Source organism: Mirounga leonina, unplaced genomic scaffold, assembly GCF_011800145.1.
Source record: "Mirounga leonina isolate KUSES-001 unplaced genomic scaffold, KU_Mleo_1.0 Mir_91, whole genome shotgun sequence".
NCBI classification, from domain to species: domain Eukaryota; kingdom Metazoa; phylum Chordata; class Mammalia; order Carnivora; family Phocidae; genus Mirounga; species Mirounga leonina.
In genome coordinates, this window is record NW_023270839.1 from 29,849,825 (window position 1) to 29,875,715 (window position 25,891).

Genomic DNA, 25,891 nt, shown 5'->3' on the forward strand with positions numbered 1-25,891 from the left:
CCTTCCTTCCTTCCTTCCTTCCTTCCTTCCTTCCTTCCTTCCTTCCTCTTTCTTGATTTGATTGAGAGAGGGAAGAGCGTGCGGGGGGTGGAGGGGAAGAGGGAGAGAGAATTTTAAGACATGAGACTCAATCTCACAACCCTGAGATTCTGACCTGAGCTGAAATCAAAAGTCAGACACTTAACGTACAGAGCCACCCAGGCGCCCCTCAAAATTTATTTTCTACTGCACAGTTAACGAAGTATAGTCATAGACCTGTAGTATCAACATTACCTGGGAATTTAGAAATGTGCATCCCCAGAGCCCTCCCCCACCCACACACACCCGAAGGAGCTACTGAATCAGAAGCTCTGAGGGTGGGGTCTAGCAATCTGTATTTTAATCTGCAGGTGATTCTGTTGCATACTCAGGTTTGAGAATCACTAATCTACCTCAGAACTCAAAGTAAAGTGTAATTGCGATACAGTGTGGAAAGTGCTCTGAGAAAGAAAAGATGGGGTGTTTTGTGAACACAAAGGAAGCTCAAATAGTGCCCTGCAGGGGTAAGAGGGGAGTCAAGGGAGTGTTTTAGGAAGCAGTGACTTTGAAGAAGACATATAAAGAGTAAGAAAGAATATAAAGAATAAGTAAGAGTCAAGCAGGGTGTATTAGAGAAAGAAGGACAAGGACAGGTCTGGTGAGGGACAAAAGCAAGAGAGATCATTGCCAAATGAAGGAGGGCCCCACATATGCAAAACCTCAGAGGTTTATGAGGGGGTTTGATCCCTCCCAGAACCGAAGCCTGGAACAACTCTGAGGAGCCACAGTGCCGAGCTGGTCATGTGGCTTAATCACAAATCTTTTAATACTAATAATTGTGAAAGCAGTAGTGGTGAAATCAACTAAGACTGAAGAGGAAAGCAGATGCTTTCTAAGCTAAGTTAAGGAGTTTGGATTTATTCTGAAGGAAATGTAGTGCTTTTACGAATATTAAGTAGAAACGTGGCATGTCAGATTTGTGTTTTATAAAGATGGGTCTGGCTACAGAATAGAGAATTGATTGGAGGGATGAACCTAGAAGCAAGGAGAGCAGCTAACAGGCTATTTGGGTAATCGACCTAAGTTCCTAATAGAACTGGACTTGTTCTTGAGAAAATAATTTATTTTCAAAAATACACCCTAGGTCTTCAGTGTATGTTGATTAAGAATAATGCGTATGGAAAGATTAAAGTCTTAGCTTTTAAATAAGAGTTTCCAATTTGGGGATTCCAGATAATTATAAAAAGTAAGGGGAAATCAAGCTCATTTTAAGTGTATTAAAAGTCCAGCAGGAATCATACATTTGTGTAAAGGCAAATGAAAAATGTATGTTTCTTCCATTTTGGCTGTAGTTACATCAGCTCAGTATAGGTACTCTGGTCCCTAAGGGCTGATTAGAAACTCCAGCTTGATCTTTACATATCACTGGAGAACAAAAACATGAGAAAAAAAGCTTTTCGCTTAACTGATGCGGTGTGAAAGAAGTGATAGGATCCATGGGAGAAAACTAAATACATGTATCTTGATATTTAAAGATTATAAACCGTGACGTTATCCATTTGATACAGCTGGACCAAGTGAATTAGGTGGCTCCTCGAGTGTTAAGACAGAAAACTGACCTGAGATAAAAAGAAAATAAAGATTAAATTGCATGAAAATGGTTCAGTTTTTGAGATAAAAATCATCTTTTATTTGTAAGTAATTCCACTCAGAGACGCTGTGAGAGGGAAAGGCATCAGCTTCCATGAAAGCCCTGTGCTCCTGGTATTTGATCAGGGTCCAAGTTCAGTGTTCATGTCACTCAAGCACGGGGAGCCTGCTGTAGTTTAATGCCGTTTTGTTCGCCCTCAGTTTCAGTACCTCTCATCTCCTGAGTGGCAGGTGCTTTTGTAATCTGATGGAGCTGATGACAGTTTGGTCTTTTCGTGAGGGACAATATAAATTGAATTTAGTAACTTCTTTTATGGGTACAAATTGATATGAATCTAAATAAAAAGTCTAAAACTTTTATGGAAACTAGAGGTCCCAGATCCAAGGTTTACCTCAAGGCATTAGAAATGTAATATGGTACTTATTGTACTTCGTGTGTTCCTCATTAAATGACTTAATGGACCCTATGTCTTGTAATTTGTGTCCAGAAAGTGCTGGTAGCATACTTATCTAGTGATTGATTCTCACCGATCAGTAGTTGTGTGCACTAAGAAACCATAAATGAGTCTAAGAGTAGCGTATTAGACCACTTTGGGCTGGACGTAAGAACGATCCAACGGGGTCATAACCACTGTGCAGAGGACGACATTTCCACACGCTCTTGCTGACAGTAGTTCTGATTGAATTGCCACGAATCTAGCCACTGAGATGGTGCAGCCCCTTCATTCATTTTTTTGTTGCCCAGCAGAGGAGATCCCATCCAGAGAGTTAAATGATAGGCTGTCGGAGCTGCAGAACCAGCTTGCAGCCCTAGGCTGTTTTCATGACCCTCCCCGTCCTTCCCAGTCCCTGCTCTGCTCCTGACTTCACTGAATGCAGTGACCTCACTGAGCTCCTTCCCTCTGCACCCTTCTTTCCCTTTTGGGTGGTTCACCTCCAGAGGTTAAGCTCACTGTGCCCACCAGAAGTCTCTGCCTTAGCTTCACGATACCTTGGGGGGAAGGGCACTTCTCTGGGCACTGCTCATGGGCCCTGCACTGAAGTAGTTCTTCGTTTTTAACTCCCCAAATTTGTTTCTTATATTTATAAGATACCTTTTGCATTATGTAGGAATTTGGGATAACGTAGTAGTCCAGATTGATTTACAATTCTACATGTGTCAGCTATGAGTGCTGGGAGACTCAGGCTTTAGGATTGAAGAGTGTCTTTGTGCTCAGGACTCATGTGACAAATTTCTTAAGCTCCCATCTGTCCTGTAGCTCACACTTGACTCCCAGAAGCTGCCCCATTGTTGTAAACACTGTGAAATATTCTTTAGAACTTCTTCAGTTACACCATGTTTTCTGAAGGCTTAGGACTTGGACTACTCACCTTATTCAGGTGTAAAAATATCATAGATTTTTATAAAGAAAAAATGTACCAGTTTTCTGCATTTTGAAGACATTTAGGATTATGTTAACTTTTCTGACCTTTGAAGCACTATAGGTAAAAGTGTTCTAAGAGAATTTGATTAGTTGTTCCATAGAAGAAAAGCAGTTAAGACATTGCCTGTATGTATTATTTCCTGTTTTTATCAATGGCTCCCTTTAACATCAAGCATTTCTCCCTCAGACACAAAGATCTTATTTTATGTTATTTAATTTATTTTTTTATTATGTCCAGTTAGCCACTGTATAGTACATCATTAGTTTTTGATGTAGTGTTCAATGATTCATTAGTTGCATATAACACCCAGTGCTCATCACAACACGTGCCCTCCTTAATACCCATCACCCTGTTACCCCCTCCCCCAACCCCCCCTTCCCTCTGAAACCCTCAGTTTGTTTCCCAGGATCCATAGTCACTCATGGTTCATCTCCCCCTTCAGATTTCCCTCCCTTCCCCTATGGTCCTGCGGGCTATTGCTTATGTTCCACATATGAGTGAAACTATATGATAATTGTCTTTCTCTGCTTGACTTACTTCACTTAGCATGATCCCCTCCAGTTCCATCCATGTCAGTACAAATGGTGAGTATTCATCCTTTCTGATGGCTGAATAATATTCCATTGTATATATGGACCACATGTTCTTTATCCATTCGTCTTTTGAAGGATATCTTGGCTCCTTCCACAATTTGGCTATTGTGGACATTGCTATGAACACTGGGGTGCATGTGCCCCTTCTTTTCACTACATCTATATCTTTGGGGTAAATACCTAGTAGTACAATTGCTGGGTCATAGGATAGCTCTATTTTTAGCATCTTGAGGAACCTCCCTACTGTTTTCCAGAGTGACTGTACTAGCTTGCATTCCCACCAACAGTGTAAGAGGGTTCCCCTTTCTCTACATCCTTGCCAACATTTGTGGTTTCCTGTTCTGTTAATTTTTGCCATTCTAACGGGTGTAAGGTGTTATCTCATTATGGTTTTGATTTGTATTTCCCTGATGGCTAGTGATATTGAGCATTTTTTCATGTGAAAGACCTTGTTTTTATTTGAAAGCATCTTTTAATTATGATTTATCCTGTTATTGAAAATTAATTACTAATGTTTCATCTACATATAATTGTGTTGATGCATTTTCTACCTGCTATCCAACAGATTTTGTTCCATAACATGGCAAAATATTATAAAGAAGCTGGAAGCTTAGGGTACTTATATTTAGCTCTTCCAGGTTTCCCTTATGGCTTTACAGATGTGGATTTTAATCCAGCTTTGTATTTTCCCTTAGATTTATTCCCCAGCCCAAAGTTAGATCCCTGGGATAAAAAGCATTCTTGTCTGAAAACATTTCATTATATTTTACTTATGTGCACATGGACACACATCTCTACTTGGTACTTGTAGTTTTTTGTTGTTCTTTTTGATATATTGACTCTACATGGTTTGTGTGCTAGAATTATAAATATTATCTGTTAATTGGTTTGAAAATGATTAACTGTTTGACCCAGGATACTGGCAGTAATTCTATTTCCAGTTTGCTGGAAGAAACAAGTTAGATGTATTGTGATAAGAAGAGGAAGTCTCTCAGCTATATCTCTGTTAAAGAATCGTCCTGAAAACAGATGGTGTTTTATTGTGGCATTGTGCCTGAGCACTCACAAGTATTTTACAGAAAATTCATAAAAGATATTTATCTTTATTTTTCTGAAAAAATGGCTACCCTGTCTTTGAGGCATATTCGGACAACCCTCTATGTGTATAATACACTCAGTTATCCAAGGGCTGCAAGGCACTGAAGCTACCATAAAACAGAGCAGGATGCTATTCTCTAAGACCCACTTAGATCAAGAATTACTTCACTCCAGCACTGCTATTTTCTCATGGGAATTTAACCTCAGGAGCTAAAAGTGACCTTACAATTCATGGAATTTAATGATGCATGAGATCAGCTATTAATAACATAAAAATTACTTATTAATTAAAAGCTATTGATAGTGAATATTTAAACTATTTCTTAGAAGTTACCAACAAACATAAAAAATACCAACCCCCTCACACCTTATGTTCAAAGCAAACCAAACAGATTCTCTCATATATGTTTCACATTTTCTTCTGTCTTGCCTTTTGAAAATAGTGCTTTCCTGCTGCTATATTCACATTTTTAGCTCTACCTATCCCTATAGTCTCATTTTAAATACTACCTTTTTAATAAAGATTTCTAATAGATCTCACAGGAAATAATTTCACCCCAGTCTGAATTCCTACTTGAGAATTTATTCCACTTCATATGATTGTTATTTTATTTCATTTTATTTTATTTTATTTTATTGCAAGTCTTAGCTCACCTGTTATACCATAGGCCATTTGGAGGAAGGATTTGTATCTGATTTGCCTCTGAGAATCCCTTTCTTCCCCTCCCCCTGCCTATACGCAGTGCCCTGTAGTTGTTATCTGCTCAATAAATACTGGTAGAATGAATGAATTCAAAATAAATATTTAAAAGTTTGTAGAGGGAAAATCAGATGATTCAACAAATTATAGTTGTTGTGGCTAGAGCAATTGAGGAACCAAATTTTAATTTTATTTAAATTGAAATAGCCACATTTGATACGGCTTCCATGTTGAAAAACACAGCTCTGAAACTTAGAGCAACCATTGAAATTCACACTGTTTACAACACTTCAGTTGGGCTGGGACGGGGGTTCACTGGGATAAGATCCCCTGGATTGTGCAAGTGTAGGGCCGACTCTTAATTTTGCACTCGAGGCTTGTCTCACCTTAGTTCCAGACGTGCGTTTCAAAGACTATTAACACGTTTCTTACCACTGACACATTGCCTTATTTTGTTGAATCCCCATTAAGCCACAGATAGCACTGGGGCACCTTTACTTGAAACTTTGATTACTTGAAACTCATTATTCGAGAATAGTATCAACTATAAAATGGATTGTTCACAGATCTGAGAAATGTCCTTTCTGCTATTGTGGGAATCAAGACATGTTTGCTTTTACCCTGCCACTGTCCCTTGGTAGCTTCTTCATTATCAGATCGTCTTTATACAATCAAATCAAATGTAATCTCTTCTGTGAACTGATACTTGTTGCTTTTGTATTTACTTCTCCTGACAAAATTAGATTTGAACAGTGGTTAAGCAGTGTTACCTAAACAAGTTATTTAACTTTCCTAAGCCTCAACTCCTCTCCCAACACCTCCCCTCAAAACATAATAATGCTAATAACTAATTCATATTATTTTCTTAAAAACTCTTTAATGAGTGCCTGCTGTATGTCTGGTATTTGCATTCAATGCAGATAATTCTTGCAGCAAGGGAGGTTTGGCTTTTCGTTATTTAAAATAGATCTAGGTCAATAATTACATAAGCAATTGCGATAAATGCCTGTCATGACTGCAAAGCTCCTGTTTTAGAATCTGAAACAGAGCAGGCATTTGTTAAATAGTACTTTTTAATATTATTCTATTATTATTAAGGCTGAGAGTCCAGAGAATGAATGAGTTAGTATGGCATTACTGTGCTAAACAACTGTAGATTTATTTCACTATAGTTTGTTGATTAAAAAAAAACAACAAAACTAGAATCCTCTCCTCCATTTGCTGTTAGAATCATCTCCTTCATGAAACAATGATTTGCTCAAATATACCTTATAAGGCCCTCCCAGAGCTACAAATGAAGAAAAAAACAAGTTTTGTCTAATCGCCACAAGTGATAAAGTTGCACACCATTGTGTTTTTACATCCACAAGTAAATTACATAAATAGACTGTGTGGGTTAAAGGATTGTTAACCAAAGAAAAGTTGAATTTTGAATGTTGGTGTCCACCAGCTGAATGGTAGGATATTGCCTTTTTCATTTTAATGTTGGTAGTTTTGAACTGTGATAATTTGAGGCAAGGTTGATATCGTGGTTTTTCTCCCTTGACAGAAATAATGGCTTTATGGAACCCCTTTCCTTTCTTTACTTGCTTATTGCAATCCAGCAGAACAACCACATTTACAACTAAATTGGTAATTGACTATTTGGATCACTGTTCCCTATGCAACACTAAATCCGTGAGTAATGATTCAGGAATTAATAAGAAGCCATATAACTTAAAAAATGCACCACCAATTTTATGTTTACCCAATGAATTGATAAATCCAGAAGGAAATACTAGATGGGTGCTATCAGCTGTAAAATTAGAGATAAGATATGAAGAAAGTGTAGCATCCTTTTGGTTGTTTGCAGATGAGTTACCTAGTTTGAAAGATTCTTAGACTTCCCTTTTCTATTTTTTTTTTTTTTATGAAAATTTCACTGATTGATTTTTCCACTACTGGGTGGATAAACAATGAAGAAAAGTGACCCTCCGTTCAGTCAACTTGCATGCCTAAAAGAGGAGCACCAAAATGATATGGGGCCTTCAGTTCTTTTCTAGTTATCCATCTTAACATTTTCTGCTGTTTTTAAGAAAAATGAGCATTGGCTCTATTAGAATCTCTGGTTAGTCAGAGATCCTCAGTGTTGACCATATACTCTCCTTGTGTTTTTAAGGGTGATAAGAAGTAACAGACAACATTTGTTTCTTATGAACTCGTTGGTTGTACCGAATATCATTGTTGAATTTTTCTATGACATTATCACTGGTGTATTCTGACACTGCTATAGAACCAACACTTGACATTTCTATAAACTTAGTATTTATTTAGTGCTTTCATTAACTACTCTCCTCTCCTTCCATGCACAGATAAACAACAACAACAACAACAAAAAAAAACAGTAGGAGATGGAAGTCAACTGATATCCAGTCTTCTTACTGACCCCATTTAGCATGGCTATTAAACATTGAGAAATAATCAGCTTTAGAAAAGCAACACCCTAGTGACTGTCTGTTTTTGCTAAGTCTGACATAAATTTTGGAAACCTGAATTAACCTCAAGCAATTTAGTTCACGACATATAATCAATAAATTCCTTATAAGGAAATACAGGCATTTAGACCTACAGATAAAAGTTTGCTTACTTGCATTAAGCCTAGAGAAAAAAGATCACTTGAAATCTTTAAAGCTCCTTTCAACTCTACAACTCTGATTATGAGCAGTCTGACAGTTACATTATATCATGACGACATCTTCAGGTACCTCAGTGCTAATTCTCAAATTACCCCTGCCTGCATCTTGACTTTCAGTCTACGTTTGACAAAACAGGAATTTGATATTTTCTAGTTGATCATTCTGGTATCTAAACTGACATCTTGTCATCTTTTTATTTATAAATTTCAGTTTACAAGCCAGCACTTCAAAGACTATTTACAGCTTCCTGGCTTTTGGTCTATAGTCATTCTTTCACCTTAGTAACTGGCTAAGGTATAAGCACCTAAATTTCTCCTAAGTAGTGTAAGAAATCTAAAAAAAAAATTTGAATCCCACTGATAGAAGCTTAAAAAACAAAATATCAATCTTCATTAAAATGTAAATTTTCACTAATCATTAGTTTTTTTATTTGGAGTGATGATCGAGCATTTGTAGGAAATGTATAGAATAGATGCTCTTTGGTCCAGTGAGACCCACACACTCCTCACCCTCCATTCTTGTCATCAGCATGGCACCCTGTTAAGTTCCCAAGTTGCATAAACATATCTAACTCCTCTCAAAACTTTTTGGATGGTCTGAGGCTTATCAATAGTTCTTAGTTAGCTAGTCTGTTACAGATAAAACATCTTATAGAAAGTTTTAATGTGATGTAATTAAATTATAGGTCTTACAATTCTGTTGATGTCTCTAATCTCATTTCCATGGTCAATTATTGGATTCTCAGGGTTTACCTATGGTTTTTACTACAGCTTTATTTAAAATAAAAGACTCCTTAATAATGGTAATATGTCATATTAGTGGATTTTATCTTATTTATACCTGTTCTCTATTAATAGTAACCTCCTTGTTTTAAAGCCCAGATTATTTTTTATTTTGTTTTAAACTTTTTAAGATTGATTTATTTATTTGAAAGAGAGCACGCGCACGAGTGGGTACAAGTGCGGGGAGGGGCAGAGGGACAAGCAGACTCCCAGCTGAGCAGGGAGCCTGATGCAAGGCTGGATCCCAGGACCTGAGATCATGACCTGAGCCGAAGGCAGGCACTTAACTGACTGAGCCACTCAGGCACCCCCCGCACCCTGATTACTTTTTAAGTTCTTAGTTTGAAAAGTGTTCTAAGTAAAAAATAGTAAACGCTTATGTTTTAAAAAAAATGAACACCTAAGTACTTGTAATCCAGATTTAGAAAGGCAGCATCTGTTTCCTCAGAAATAACCACTCTAATGAAGCTGATTCTAATGATCCTTTTGCTTTTTATTATAGTTTTACCACATATAAACATTTATTTAAATTAGCTACTATTTAATTTTGTTTTTAAATTGATACAAATGGAATCATACTGAATATATTCTTCTGTGTCATGATCTTTTTTTCTTGGCATTGTGTGTTTGAAAGTCATATGTGCTGCTGTATGTAATGGTTTGTTTTAGGTTGAGTTCGCTGGAGAATTGCATGCAGATGTGTCCCCTAAGAGTGCTGTAAAGCAGTGCTGTCCAGTAGAATTTTATGTAATGGTGAAAGTGTTCTATATCTACACTGCCTTATATAGTGGCTATTGCCAATAGCCACATATTACTATTGAATACTTGAATTAATTTAAATATAAATTTAAATATTTAGTAGCTACTGGGCTAGTGGATTTGACATCTCAGCTCTAGAGAGATGTATCTATAAAGAAGTGGGAAAGGCAAGATCAGGCAGACAGAGAAGCTGACTTGCAATATGATTATATCAGAGAGCGCCGCGATCCTAGAGGAAGGAGGTGGGATTGCTCTTCAGAGCTGTCCCCAGCTGAGGCAAAGCAACTGAGCTTTGGTATCACAGCATAAGCTGTGCTTTAGGTCATTAGTGCTTTATCTTAAGAGAGGAAGAATCACTTCCTTGCCTCTGAATGCAACTCCCAGTGAAGAACACAACTATAATCCTTTAGCAACCATTATTATCAGTGGCAAGGGGATTGTGCTTGGCCCTGAAGAGGGAATCTGAGCAGAGCACCAAAGAAGCTACTACACAGCTGGACATTGGCTTTCAGTATGCTATGGAAATTCCCTTATATAAATAAATCACAATTTATATATTCTACAGATGATAGAGAGTTGGGCTAGTTCCACTTTGGAGAACTGTGGCTCTAGTAAACAATGTGTCTCTAAGCATTTCTGTATATGTCTCCTGGTGAATGAATGGAAAAGTGTCTCCAGGAGATATACCTATAAGTGGAATTACTGGGAGTTAGAATATGTATGTAATTGACTTCACATAATAATGTCAGTCTGTGTTCTAAAATGGTTGTATATTTTGCAAATTACAACGCTTCATTCAATGTCTCAGTTGTGTCAACTGTGAGAGGCTTACTCAGAATATCTGTTCAACCAGTCAGCAAGACAAACGGGGTTTTTAACATCATCCCCCTCCCCATCCCCTGAGTAAAGTGTAAAAATAACTTGTACCCTGCAGTGGTTAGCAGAATTCTAAGACAGTTCTCAATGAGTCATGCTCCTTATATAGTGCTTTTCCCTAAAGTGTGGGGGGAAACTTTGACTTGCTTCTAGCCAACAGAATATGGCAAAACAAACAAACAAAAACCCCCAAAACCCAAACATAAACCTAAAACAAAAATTTAAACCCATGATTAGATTATGGTATAGAGTAAAGGCAAAGGACTTTTACAGATTGATTAAGGTCCCTAATCAGTTTGGCTATGAATTAATGAAAAGAGAGAATACTAGGTAGACCTGACTTAATCAGGTGACCCCTTTAAAAGGAACCTTGAATCTTTTCTGCGGCCAGAGATTGTCCTGCTTGCCTTGAAAAATCAAGTTTCTCTGGGTTCTCTACATACAAGGAAATTAATTCTGCCAATAATCACATAGACCTGCCTCAGATGAGATCCCATCTCTGGCTAACACCTTGATTACAGCCTGGTGGGACACTGAGCAGAGTACCCAGTGATGCCAAGCCTGGATGCCTGACCCATAGTAACTGTGAGACAATACATGTCTGCTATTTAAAGCTGCTAAAATTGTGGTAATTTATCACAAAGCAAAAGAAAGTAAATACACCTGCTTAGCAGCAAAATTTCTGTTTATTGCAATTACAGAATCTTCTTTCCTCCATCAAATTCATTTCCTTGAGTCTTTCATATTTGGAAAGAAAGATTTTATTTCTTTCTTTCTTTAAGAGAATTTTTAATCCATTGAAAAGAGACACTGAGTATACTTCAAATTGTTGTACTATAGTATCCAGTAGTAACTGCTTCCTTTAAAAAATTACATTCCTTTTTTTGAGAGAAATTATTTATTAATTTTAAGGATAAAATATCTAAAAATCACTTTCCTGAAACATCTAAGAATAGCTGAGCTTAAGAAGATAAAATGTACAGATTTTCACACTGCTTCAAGATTCCTTTAAGGACAAAATTGGTTTTGGAGGATAATGACAGAAACAAAAGGAAAATGCGTATGACACCTAAAACATAGCCAGAAAAAGCCTACAGAGAGTTCACATTTTATAGAGAACAATGGGATTTATATTAATTCAGATCAAACCATCTGCTTAGACAAATTCAAATATGAGTCACGTTTTATTCTTACTCATGTAACATCTGTAAAAATGGATGCTCCTGATAACTGGTTCTTCCTGTCATACTTGGGGTTCTTTGAAAGCAGAGCCTAAAAAAGGAACTTGTCAGTAGTTTGAGACATGACCCCAGAAAGAGAAGTATAGTAGGTAGAGAAATGAGATACGGAAGTCAGAAAAGCAAGAAGGGTGCTAGAATGAAGCTGCTTGTTGTCTCTCTTATCAACTGAGGCTCTGTTCCTTTGGGAGCCAACTGGGAAACCACATAGAGCACACCTCAGAATTGTTCCAATGAAGGATGGGGAGTGTAATGGGTTGAACAGTATCTCCCCAAAAGATATGTCCACCCAGATCCTCAGAATGTGACCTTATATGGAGTAAGACCTTTGCAGATGTAATTAAGGTAAGCATCTAGCGATTAGGGTAAGGTCCTAAATCCAAATAGAGATTTTTTTTGTGAGAGAGAAAAGAAGACACAGACACACAGAGAAAAAATGAACACGTAACTGTAGAGGAGAGATTGGAGTTCTCCATTTGTAGACCAAAGACTATCAAGGGTTGCCCAGTCATCAAAAGCGAGGAGAGAGACGTGGAAGGAATTCAGAGTCTCTAGAAAGAAGCAACCCAGCCAACACTTTGATTTTGGACTTCTCACCTCCAGAACTGTGAGAGAATGTATTTCTGTTTTTAGCTACCAAGTTTGTGGTAATTTGTTACGGTAGGCCTGGGAAGCTAATACAGCGAGGTTGAGCTGTTGAGCCTTTCACACTTCTGGGCTACACTTGAATGGGACAGAATGGCTGCCTCTGACTTTATAAGTAGCCCCAAGCAGCAAAGCAGAGAGAGGTTGCAAACAAGTGCTTGATGTGGGACTCTGCCAAGATACATGGAATTATTCACCAGAGATGCATTGATACCAAGTGGGCTGAAGGGATGTGACAGTGTATCCACAAGCAACTGCTTCACTCCTCCAGCAGTGATTTAGAGAGCCAAGTCACTTCCTTATAAGTCTGCCATCTTAAACATGGTACTAAGGTGGTTGTGCTTTTGCATAGCAAACTAGAAGAAGAGAAAAGAACATAGTGGATTAGATATGGAAGGTTACATTCTACTGGCTAGAACTCAGTTTTATTTCCACAACTAACTGCAAAGGAAGCTAGGAAATAGAATTGTTCTGCTTATCTATCGCTGTGTAACAAATGATACCAATCTCAATGACTAAAAAAAAAAAATCATCTTGCTCATTAATCTATCTTTGCAATTTGGACAGGGCCGGTTCAGCACTAACCGAAGTGGCTCAATTAGGGCTGAGGGATCCACTTCCACGATGGCTTACACACAAGGCTGGAAAGTTGGTAACAACTGTCATCTGAAAGCTCAGCTGAAGGTGGTTATCTTGCACCTTGAGTTTATTTCCATGTGGGGCTCTCCAAAGATTCATTATCTTTGTATCAAGTTATATTGCACTCACTCCCAACACCTACAAAATTCTTGTGCTATTAGTTTCAGGCTCATGCTTGAGGTTCAGGATTACTCTAAATCATGTCCAGATGGAGATGAAGCTCTTTGGGTCCCGTTTCTGAAGTGTGGTTCCTCTTGATCTAAGTATCTGGAAACTACAGAGCCAAGTTGTCGGCTCCTCCCACGTGCCCAATATATAATGGTGAGATAGAAATAGTATAACTGAAACAGATATTTCTGTTCAAAAATAGGAGACACGTGACAGTCACTTGTCCATAAAAATCCTGAAATCTAGCTGGGAACATGTTGTCAGTTCTTAATTGGAGCTCAGTCCTGCTGTCTGGGAATTATTCTCTGTGACTCTTGGCTCCATTTGCTGGGCTTGTAGCCTTGCCCTTGGGTCATTTATCCTGTTCCATAAGGGACAGCTCATTGTTACAACTGAGTAGTCTTCTAGTCTGCTTCCTGCCCATAGAAGTTTGGAGATTCAAAGTCATCTTTTCATTTTATACTGACCTAATTCTTTTCTGTCCAAGCTGATATAATTTACTTCAGTATCTGTGGGCATTCCATTAGACAAAAACGGCACTCATGTTTCTTACTGAGATAGACCTTCTTTGCCATGGGTGGAAAATCATGGGCTAAAGGACAATGCACTTAAGATTCTTAGAAGTCTTCCTGTCTAGTTGAAAGAAACTACAAGGCACAAGAAACTACAAGATTCTTACAAGCCATTTTTTTTTTTTTAATAGCAGAAAAATTCAAAGAAGAACGTCCTCAAGATTCTTAGAAACTCTACTAGGTATATCTTAAATATTCATAAAGCTCTCAGAAAACTTGCTTTGGACCTAGACATCTTGCATGATCTTAGAGTCATATCAGTAAAGCGCCCTGGATTTGATATGTTCCCTGAAGCTATTTTGCACATTGAAAGCCTTACCTTCTGGAAAGATTAAGGATGAGAAAGTTTTACTTTTGAACCCAGGAAGTCCTGGTTTCTCTATATTTCCTATAAACTCTGCCTGGAATTTGTTGATTCCAGGCAGAATTTGTTGACAAATTTTCCCCACTAAGTAACAGGAGTCATCTTTTACCTGGCCTAAGATAATTTCTTCACTGTCCTTCAAGTTCTCCCTGACAAGTCCTCTGATTTCATTAATTACCTTCTTGAAACCCTTCCAGCTTCTGCCTACCCCCACTCGGTCCCAAATCATTGCCACATGTTTTAAGTTTGCACTACGTTAATGCTCCACTTCCAGTATCAAATTCTGTTTTAGTTATCTGTTGTTGAATACCTAACTACCCTAAAACTTAATGGTTTAAGATAGTAACAAGAGCTTACTGTGCTCATATATATATGCAGTTTGAACAGGGCTGAGTGGTAAAATCTCATCTCTGTTCTATGTGGCTTCAGCTGATGTGGTTTGACCAGAGTGGAAGTTCTACTTCCGACATGCTTACTCATATGGGTAGCAAGGTGGTGCTGGCTGTCAGCTGGGAACAGTACCAGATGTGTCGGTTGGTTCTTTTCCACATGGACCTCACCACAGAACTACTTCAGCATTTTCAGTTTAGTGGCTGGATTTAAAGAGCAGATGGTCCAAGGGACAGGACTTGGGAATCGCCAGTTTCTTAACACCTCAGCCTGAAAACTGACATAGGTCACTTCTGTTGTATTCTGTTGGTCAAAGTCACCCATATTCAAGGAAGGAAATATAAACATACTTTTTAATGGAAAGATTATCAAAGAATTTAAAGTCTTATTTAATCTTCCACAGTAATGTGGCTGTGTACTCAAGGAAAAGGGAAAACTGGAACAGCTATCCAGTTTCTGCCACAATTTATTCCAAGCATTTAAAATAATATCCATATAGTACCTGGGTGGCTTAGTTGGTTAAGCGTCTGGCTCTTGATTTCAGCTCAGGTCATGATCTCAGGGTTGTGAGATGGAACCCTGTATCAGGCCCCACACTCAGCAGGGAATCTGCTTGAGGATTTCTCTCCCTCTCCCTCTGCCCGTCCCCTCAACTCCCACATGTGCATGCTCTCTCTCTCTCTCTCTCTCTCAAATCTTTAAAAAAATTTTTTTAAATTACAAAATTAAAATATAAAATAAAATCAAACAGTATCCATACGTTCAGGCATATGAAGTTACAGTTACACAAGATGAATTAAGTTCTAGATATCTGCTATACAACATAGTGCCTATAATTAACACAGTGTGCATTTAAAAATTCGTTAAGAGGGTAGATCTCACGTTAAGTGTCTTGTAAGTGAGGCAAGGGGAAAAGGCAAAGAGACATAAGGAAATTTGGGGGGTGATGGATAGGTTTATTACCTGTTTTTGGTGATGGTATCATGGATGTGTGCATATGTCCAAACTTATCAAACTATACATTAAATCTATGCAGTTTTTGTTTATTACTTATACCTCAATAAAATTATTAAAAATAGTAACCATATATTTTTAAATCAACATCATATCAAGTGCTTAAAACTTATGGGTTATGTTTTCTTTTCTGTAAATTTAATTATAGGCATATAATCATAGATATACTAAAAAGAGACTCAGCATGTGGTCAATTTTTAGGTACAATGTAGACAAGGGATTTCCTATATGCCTCTTAACACCTAACATCTGGTAGCTTATAACATTTGGAGAGATCTGATATTTAGAAAGTTTCTCCTTACACTATACCAAAATCTTCTGTATTGAAAATTTTACTCATAAATACCAGTTTTTTTCTTGACCGCACAAGACAAATCTAATTTATCTTTTAATCTTTTCCTATATGACAGCCCATCATGTATTTGAAGTCCACTGTCATGGTACCTCCTGTGTTTGGTCTAAGCACTGATAGTTCTCTTAAAGGTGTAGTATCTTAAATGGAAAATAAATGCCAGCTACATGTGACCTATTGCATTTTTCCTTTTTGATGTAAGTTTAATTTATATAAAGAGAAAAGAGCAAAACTATTAGTTTACCCACTGGAATAGTTTTATATTTAAGGAACTTTCTTATGCATCTCTCTTGGGATTCCCAAAAGAGTGTTATCAATTAGGTAGACTATATACCATATGCCATCAAATTTAATTAAAGGCAAGTATTCACCTGTTACAGTAATAAATATCCTCTTATTGAAGATATTCTACCTATATACTTGATAGAATTATCAGAAACAGAGGATTGGGTATATATAATCCTATTTCAATATTAGATATCTGAAATTGAAAAAATTAAATCCTTTTCCAAATTGTACACATTAATGTTAAGCTGAGAAAATATAAGTTTCTGATTCTGTGTTCAATGATTGCTTTTTCAGTTACACCCTGCTGTTAAGTAATTTGTATATTAAAATCTACATTCAGAGTTATGACAATTTATAGTTGTGTATAGATCACTTAACCATGTACAGTCTATTCAAATTCAAGGAACCGTTTAGTGCTGTTAAAAGGCACTGAGAATGTCCAAACACTTTGAAATGCAGTTTTGGCGATTTAAATGGCAAGATATCTTGGACTTACTGAAGCTGAAAGGACCTAGTAAAGATTCTTTAAATATTTTGGCTATAGTTAAAGTGAATTATTCTAATACATGCAATTTTTTTCTAACTAGATTAGCATATTTTTAATTTTCAGTAATTACTCTTATTTAAGGCCACTAGTTGCTCAATTTTTATTCTCATTAACAACATCTATTAAGTTATTTGAGTAGAACAGTAATTTCCCAAAGACTATTAATTTAAAAAGTAATGTTTTACAAAGGATCTAGCATAGGAGTTATCAACACTTGGAAGAGGCACCACATAAATATCCAGAAAGCTATTCATCCCCTCTTAAAATTCGGGAGCTGCATGTAGTTAGAAGTTTCTTAGATGTAAAGTGAAACAAAAGTCTTTTGTTATACTGACAAAATGCAAAATCTAGCAAATCCATGACTGATACTAGTTTTTAGGAGGAACTATATATATCACTCTTCTTCCTAAAATAAAAAAAATAAGGCCTATTTTTCCCTGCCTTAATTACAAGTCAGGACTCATGTTCCTGTGAACATGAGGATTTCAGAAGAGCAGAGCTGAATGTGTAAGTGCAGATTCCCAAGCCGTACCTCTGTTTACCCTGATTTTGTAAGTCTGCAACAGTGTCTTTAAAGTCAAATATATTTCTCAAAAACAACCCAGGTGACTCAGATGTACGTGATCTATGGACCAGACTTAAAAACACACTGGTCAGTGGCTGCTTTGAATTTGGTCTCAAATTTCACTCCTTACTGTGTTTCTTTTAGATTCTCAGTGTTGCAGTTCACGTTGCCTTAGGCACTTTTGCTATGGATTTAAAAAGCCAATTATATAATAAATCATGGATTCAGTATATGGACTGTGTGCCAGCTGTCCCAGAAAGACAAGAGGGGACAACTTTATTTGCACTGAAACATTAGAGTTTCCTGATCCATGGTATGGCCAGAATACTAAGGGCTATTCATTAAATGGATGATCAAAATCCAGCTCATTCATCCTAACTTCCTGGAATCTCTCCCATTCATATGCAAATTTAAGTGACTTACTATACGCCAGTAAAATTCAGTGGGAGAAGGCGGCATCTCTGACAGTGGCATTAAAGAACAATAGTGGAAAAAGACTTTTGAAGCAGGTAGATGAAAGGTGATGAAATTGTAAATCCTCTAAGTGGTGAACTGAACTTTGCCAGAAGGAAAAAGAAAAAATAGTAATGGGAAGTGTTGATACCACCTTCAAAAGGATGCTCCATTTATATACACACACACACACACACACACACACACACACACACACAGAGTCTTAGGTCATCAATTAAAATTATTGTTTCCACTTATCAGTGGCTCTCAAACTTTTTAATTAGGGGAGATGTCATAAGCCCTGTTAATCAGTAACTTAATTTGCTTCTTTATGACTTAGCAAACAAAATCCAACTTTTTTTTTTTTAAACTTGAATAATTTTTAACATGAGGAGAAGGGAGGGTAGAGCAAAGTAGGCTCCCTTGAGAACATGAAATTTTCAAGGTCTGGGTGTTCTGACTTTTAGGACCTTATGTGACCTTGGATGGACCACTTTAAACCATGTCAGCCTTCGTTTTCTCCTCTGTAGAACACAGGAATTACAATAATTGCTGCCTTTTCAGTACTGTAATGTGATCACAGAACAAAAAAAAAGAGATATAGTGATGTGAGGGGCAGGGTGTCTATGAGCTCTTGGCAAAAGTTGAAAAGAAGTGAGACAAAAAAGATTTGCATTTTCTTATGCCTTTCTGTTTCTTTTCTTCCTTCCTCTGGACCAAAATAAATATTTGTTCCAGCACTTCAACCACTCTTGTCAAACATTTAATCTCTTTCTCTTTTCCTACTTTTACTATACCTCAGTAGCAAATCCTTGACTTCTAAATCCAGTGCTGCAGAAAACACATGATTATCCCGAGTAGTGATACTGTAAATTCAGGGACCCACTCTCCACAAAGCTCCCAAGCTACCTGGAGGTGCCACCATGGGTCCAATTTAGACTCTCTGTCATTCCTTGCGGGGCCTGTTTCAGATCTTTACTATTTACTCCTCTTCTCTCAGGATAGAAATTCCTAGCTATTCTTTCTCACCATCAACAAGACTTACCTGCAAGACTATCTCCTGACTCAGAAGAAGCCGTGTTCTTCATTTGTTTGACACCAATTCTCCCACATACACTCTGGATCCATTCTTTCCCGTTTCAACTCACTCCCCCATCTAGGTCTCTCTTTCATAAAATTATATTTTCCTTATTCATATTTTTCTCCAAGGTCTTGCCCCTGGCTTTATATTCTCCCTCTCTTTGAGTAATCTTATTTACTTCATAATTTCAGCTACCACATCTATCCTGGAATTCTTCTAGCTACATCAGTCCAGGATGTTGCTTTAAACTCCAGACTTAATTACCTGATTAACTTCTGGATAGTTCCATTTGATTTCTCCCTCCCTCTCTTCTTTCTCACCACTTAGGCAATGAGTTCTGTCAATTTCACTTATTAACCATTTCATAAATATTTTCATGAGTCTATCAATTTTCCTCATTAACTATTTCATTAGTTTAACATCAATTAAACTTCCTGCTACTGCCAAATCATTTAAAACAAAAATGTAATTAAGTAGTCCCATGTTTGGAATCTTCTAATGGTCCTCCATGAAATATGGTTTAAATGTTAATTCCTTGATGTGACACACAGGTCCTAAAGGATTTGACCACTGTATCTATCTCTGCAGCCTTTTGTTTCCCAAAGTAAGTTCAGAGGAAGATTATTCTTCAGAAAGTTGTGCAAGAATGGGATATAGGGAATAGGAGAGGAGTGGAAGGCTTTGTCAAGTTCAAATACATTTGAGGAACTAATGCTCCATTTTTAGTTCTCAGAATAGTGTTTTTCTTTTTCTTTTTTAAAGATTTTATTTATTTCACAGAGAGAGACACAGCGAGAGAGGGAACACAAGCAGGGGGAGTGGAGAGGGAGAAGCAGGCTCCTTGATGAGCAGCGAGCCCGATGCGGGGCTCGATCCCGGGACCCTGGGATCATGACCTGAACCGAAGGCAGATGCTTAACCGACTGAGCACCCCCAGAGTTGTGTTTTTTAAACGAGTCTCTGAGCTAGTAGCACCAGCATTAGTAGGAACTTCATTATATATGCAAATTTTCAGGCCTCACCTTTGACCTGGTGAATCAGCAACTCTGCGGAAAAGACTGCCAGTCTGTGATTTAGCAAGCTTTCCTGACAATGCTGCTGAACACTAAAGTTAGAGAACCACCATCTTCCAGAATCACAGTGCATATTAGCATGTTACTCCAGGAATCTAGAAATAATTTATTTAACTTTGTTTTAAGCAAGCATTTTCTCACTTGATTTGAACATGGATTGTGTGTGTGTGTATGTGTGTGTGTATAAATAATGCTAATATCCACTAGAACCAATGATAGAGAAACACACTCTATCAAAAGGCTACATACTGGGGCGCCTGGGTGGCTCAGTCGTTAAGCATCTGTCTTCGGCTCAGGTCATGATCCCAAGGTCCTGAGATCGAGCCCAGCATCGGGCTCCCTGCTCAGTGAGGAGCCTGCTTCTCCCTCTCCCACTCCCCCTGCTTGTGTTCCCTCTCTCGCTGTGTCTCTCCGTCATGTACTTTTGCATTTCAGTATCCCCTTTCTTTACTGAATATCTTCCCCCAACCCTTGTCTAGCCAACTCCTTAGAGGAGGTGTTTCAAAATTATATACTTATTAAACAAATACATGGAATGCCATACATTTTATAACAGACTTAGAAGTGTCGTGTAAGTCTCACATTAACATGAAGATGGCATCTGTTATTTTGATACTTTTGGTTTTTGCATGTAATGGTTCTCTCTATATGGAATATCTTCATATTTTCTCACTTGATATTATAAAAGTATAGTGTATATCTTGTCAGCTTGTCTGGTAGAGCTTTTCTGTATTGAAATATCCTTTATAAACATGACCATTGGAAACTTTCTTCGGATGATCCTACACCCTGGCAACTTTTCCACGTTTGCTCCTGTTATACTCTCACAGCTTTTCTCGTCCCTTTCCTCAATAATCTATTAAGAAAATAGTGTTTAGTCACTATAATTCTAATGATCATAATCAAAATCGATCTGCTAAATTATAGTTTTATAAACTGACTATATTCCCATTTGTTCCTTGTCATTAATGGGTTTATCATTATATATTATAGAGTATAAATATATGAGATACATTTTTCCTATGATAAATATTAATTTGTAAAGGTTTCAGTAAATATTAGCATACTTATTACTAGCTTCCTAAATTTCTTTCTTTTTTTTTTTTTTTGAGATTTTATTATTTGACAAAGAGACACAGCGAGAGAGGGAACACAAGCAGGGGGAGCGGGAGAGGGAGAAGCAGGCTTCCTGCTGAGCAGGGAGCCTGATGCAGGGCTTGATCCCAGAACCCTGGGATCATGACCTGAGCCAAAGGCAGACACTCAACGACTGAGCCACCTAGGCGCCCAGCTTCCTAAATTTCTACTACCATTTTTTCTGATCATAAGATCAAATGCCCTATAGACTTCTAGAATATTAATAAAGTGTTGCTTAGAAAAAAATTAATCTTTAAGAAATCTGGTAAATATTTCAATATACATGATTGTGTACCCCATCCTTTTAAATATGTAGGCCATTAAAAGTGCACTATTAAATTAGAGATACCTTGATTTATTATGATGTTATGTGATACGTGAAAACTTAATGATTCAACACCAGTTTGGTTTATTCTGGGGAAACATACAGAATTTGATGAAAAAATGGTACCATCTATAATCCTTTAATGTCATAAAAAGGAGTAATGAAAGTAGAATTTGCGACAGCTAAGGAATTTTGGAATTAATACATACTCAACTACTTTATTCTCTCTTTCTTCTGTATTACTCTTTGTAGAATGACAATAAGTGATTTCACATGTCATCTAGAGTATTTGCTTTCATTTAATCACATTACTTGAAATAAGCTAGACATATAGTTTGGCTGTATACACATCATGATGATTAATGACAGTATTAAGTTCAGATGCATTTGAGAAACAAATGCTGTGGCCATCAGAACTAATTTTATTTACAACCTTTATAATCTACCAGGTTCTCTCGATTTCTAAATACATCATAGAAGAAAAAAATCTATTGAACTTAATGTAATGAGTAATCACATTATTGTGCCAATAATAAAATCTTGTTCACCAAAGAAAGATAAATTTAAATAGAAAATGTAACTTGAAAGTAGGCAAATCTGGATATTTGTAAGCCTGTATTGCTGCCTGATTTTCTTCTTGAAGATCTTCTAATGTGCCTTGATGTACCTCAGGAACTGAAAGAGGAAATCTGCCAAGAAGTTTCAAGTGGTTCTCTGGGACCACATACACAAGGTTTTTAAGAACCTTTGGAGAATGCTTATAGTTCATTCTGGCATTTGTGCCAGCCACTGATTTTTGGACTAATTTTGCTCTCCAACATTTAATATCTGTTGTATTTTTAGCATAAAGGTAAATTTTTCAGATATCCTGGACCTATAAGCTTATAAATCATTTGGCAGAAATAATTAGGGGAGCCATATGCTTCCTACTTATTTGTACACTTGAGTGAAAATTGTCTCTGCCTTTATCTTTTTTTTGCCTAATTATTTAAAGTAAATAGAAAATAAGTGCTCTAAGATTACCCACCAAATAAAAGAATTGTGTTTGTTGAGTATGACATTGATATGTGAAATACACAAGATTGTTATTGTACTCTGTTCATCTCATTGTAAACTTAGATCATCCTGGACAACACTCTCAGAGGTGAGAGCTGAAGAATTCATGAAGCATGATAAATCAAGGATTCAAATATGATTTAACCATACATACACACGAGAAAGATATGTAACTTTTAGTTAACTAGATGCATTTGTGAGTGGAATGAGAGTGGTCCATGCCATTCATAGAATATTTGTATACTGTAGACTTGAACAGTACTGGCTTTGTAACCAGCCTTGAGTTCTGTCCACTTACCACCAATGTGACTATGGACAAAAGAGGCAGGATAAATTATACACAGACATACACACACACACACTTGTACACCCAGAATTCAACCTCTTTCCTTGGAAGAAGCCACATTAAAGGGATAATTTTAAAATAATTCCTAAGATCATGAACTGCAATTAAGAAAGAGAAACCTCCAATTCAAAACCAAAGGATGTAGAAATGCAAGCCTGGTCTGGCCATTGTGACTTTATCCTATGGGATGTCATTCAGTGAAGAATGGGAACCTGAATTTAATAGCTTTGGCTCACATGACCTAAAAATTTTTCTGTAACCACTTTTCTCTAATCCTTCCATTTGACAATGACAAACTAAGTTATATCATTTAACCTTTTCTCTTGCATGTTGCGTGACCTTGTGAGCAGAGTAAGAAACAGGACATTCCTCGGGAAGATCAGGGACCGACCACCAAGAATTTGGATTTTTGGCCCCAACTTATTACACTGATGGTCACTATTATTGATGAGGATAAAACTGCCTATACACCTGTCCTGAATCAGTAAGTACATTGTCTTGGAAATGAATGGGTTTTATTCCACTAAAGTTGCGAAAACATAAAATACTTGAAGCATGGTTTATACTCTTATTGGAAAAGTGTTTTTTTCCAAAATTAAGTTATATAAATCAGGACTTTTGTACTTTTAGCAGTAATGTCAATTTGGTGATATTATGAATTTTTAGTTCATGCCCCATAGAGTGAGATTCTTTGGATATAGAGACAAATATTTCCCCAAATTTATTTTTGTTTGATGTAGAAAAGTTTCTTTGGTTCCTTTCATAATTATCTCCTTGTCTCAAAAAGAACAAGAACAACAACAAAACCCCACAAAACTATCCCATTGCACTTCACCCAAAACTAAAATGAATGTTGTAAGTTAGTATTAAACATATTTCATTGTGACATTGTAATAATAAAGATTTGTCAAAAGAAAACCTGCTTTCAGAATAGTTCTATACCATGGATTTATTGCAATATGTAATAGAATAAGTCCATTTTCTCAAGTAACAATGTTAAGCCTATGCCCCCATGCATAGAATTTGTAAATTATGAGGAGATAGATGAACAGATCAATTGAAATTCATGGCTATTCTAGAATAACAGATTCTAGAAGAGTCTAAAATTATTAATTTATCAAAATGCCACTTGCTATGAGAACTTGGGCAAATTATCTAATTACCCTGGTCTCAGTTTCCTCATATATTACTAGATAATATCCAATATCCAGTCCAGCTTTAGTGTTGCATGTTTAGGATTTATTTTATGCCTACATGTTGACGGCTATATAGCAAAAGCAAAATAACAGCTGAGTCTGTGAATCAAGCACTTGCAATGTGATTAATGGAGAGAGTATCCTGACATATTGGTAATACCTGAAATGCTCTGGGCAGCAGGCATAGCAGAAATAGACAAACTATGAAGTAGAGCATGAAGTAGATTCAGACTTACTATAGAGAACTGGTTTTATTATTTCTCTATAATGGCCAAGACAGGGTCAAAAAGCTTTTGTTGAATCCAACTGAAATTTTATTTACAGAAGGAATAAATTTTTAAGTGTCCCAATTTTCATCCTTTCCTTGTTTTTTAACCACTGATTTTCATCTGCCCTCAGTACCTAATTGTGGAGAAATTGGTCCTCTTTGATAAGCAACCATGATAGCGTCATTAGGTTTGCCTTTATACTTTCTTCTCACTTTCCCTGTTATACTCACCTTTTCTGCCTGAAGACCCAGAGTACCTCCTGATGACCCTCTATAGAGACACTGCTGTTTTATTGTCTTCTGATAGCATAGGACCATATCTTCTCTTCAATTTTTAAAATTATTTTTAAAGTATTTATGTATGTATGTAGGGGGGAAGAGAGAGAGCATGAGCAGGGGGAGGGGCAGTAGGAGAGGGAGAGAGAATCTCAGGCAGAGTCTATGCTGAGCATGCAAAGCCCCACACGCGGCTCAATCCCATGACCCTGAGATCACAGCCTGAGCTGAAATCAAGACTGACTGAGCCCCCCAGGTGCCTTTCTCTTTTAATATACCACATGTCCTTGGCTCATCCTGGGCAGCTTTATGGAACAGATCTGTTTTCTCCTTCATTCTTCAGACCTTCTTTGAGACAGAGTAGATTTCCTGAAGAGAGATAGGGAAATCAATACTTGTTTTGTGTCCTTGAGCTGGTATAGGACATTTGGTAAATGACTGTTGAATGGAAGCGGACATCTCCTCAGAAATGCTAATTAAAAGTTATATGAAAAGATTTTACTTCTAATCAAAGAAATTCTTTACATTTACCAAATACTAGGAATCTAGTAATGACTAGTAAAAGATATATCCTAAAATCATGGAATCAATTAAAGTTTTCCAGAATTATTTTTAATCATATATACTATGAAACATATACAAATATTTTATTTGACTTTTTGGAACTATATTAAGAGAAATGGAGGAAATACATTTAGTTACGGCAAAAATAAAATCTAAATTATGACCTAAATTAAGTCTACTAAATATAAAATGGAGCAATGAGACAAGGAAAGGATGTCTTTGTTTTGCTTTTTATTTTTGTTTTTAATGTCAGAGTTTAGAGTCACTTTTTTTTTCTATGAGAACCTAGCCCTAAAAAAAACTTGAATGCCTTCCTGGTATTTGGAACCTATGTTTTATGATTGTATTTGCTCAGATTTTGAGGATGTTTTAAAGACTTATTCAAATTTTATGACAATTTATAATAATTATAGAATGAAAACTTGGGAAGAGGTTTTTTTTTTCTATATTAGTATATATCCAGGCATATATAGTTGAATGAATGAAGAAATTAAACATTTATATGTAGTTTACATCTGTTCTTTCTGTTCCTACTTCATTATTAATTGGTGCACGAGGGTATTTGAGCAATATTTATTCACATTTTAAAAATTTTATGAAGTAGCTTTCTAGATGCTTATAGAAATCTCACTATTTTATTGAAATTGAAAACCATTGGGGCACCTGGGTGGCTCAGTCATTAAGTGTCTGCCTTCGGCTCAGGTCATGATCCCAGGGTCCTGGGATTGAGCCCCACATTGGGCTCCCTGCTCAGTGGG

At 36.9% G+C, this 25,891-nt stretch overlaps 1 protein-coding gene across 2 annotated transcripts in view; it reads left to right on the plus strand.

The window, feature by feature from the left end:
• Window positions 1-25,891, plus strand: part of UNC13C (unc-13 homolog C) — a 565,259-nt gene that overhangs the window by 321,860 nt on the left and 217,508 nt on the right. For both annotated transcript variants that reach the window (XM_034993923.1, XM_034993924.1), the window contains one exon: window positions 23,180-23,313. In XM_034993923.1, the coding sequence (XP_034849814.1) occupies window positions 23,180-23,313 (134 nt within the window). The remainder of the gene's footprint in view (window positions 1-23,179; window positions 23,314-25,891) is intronic.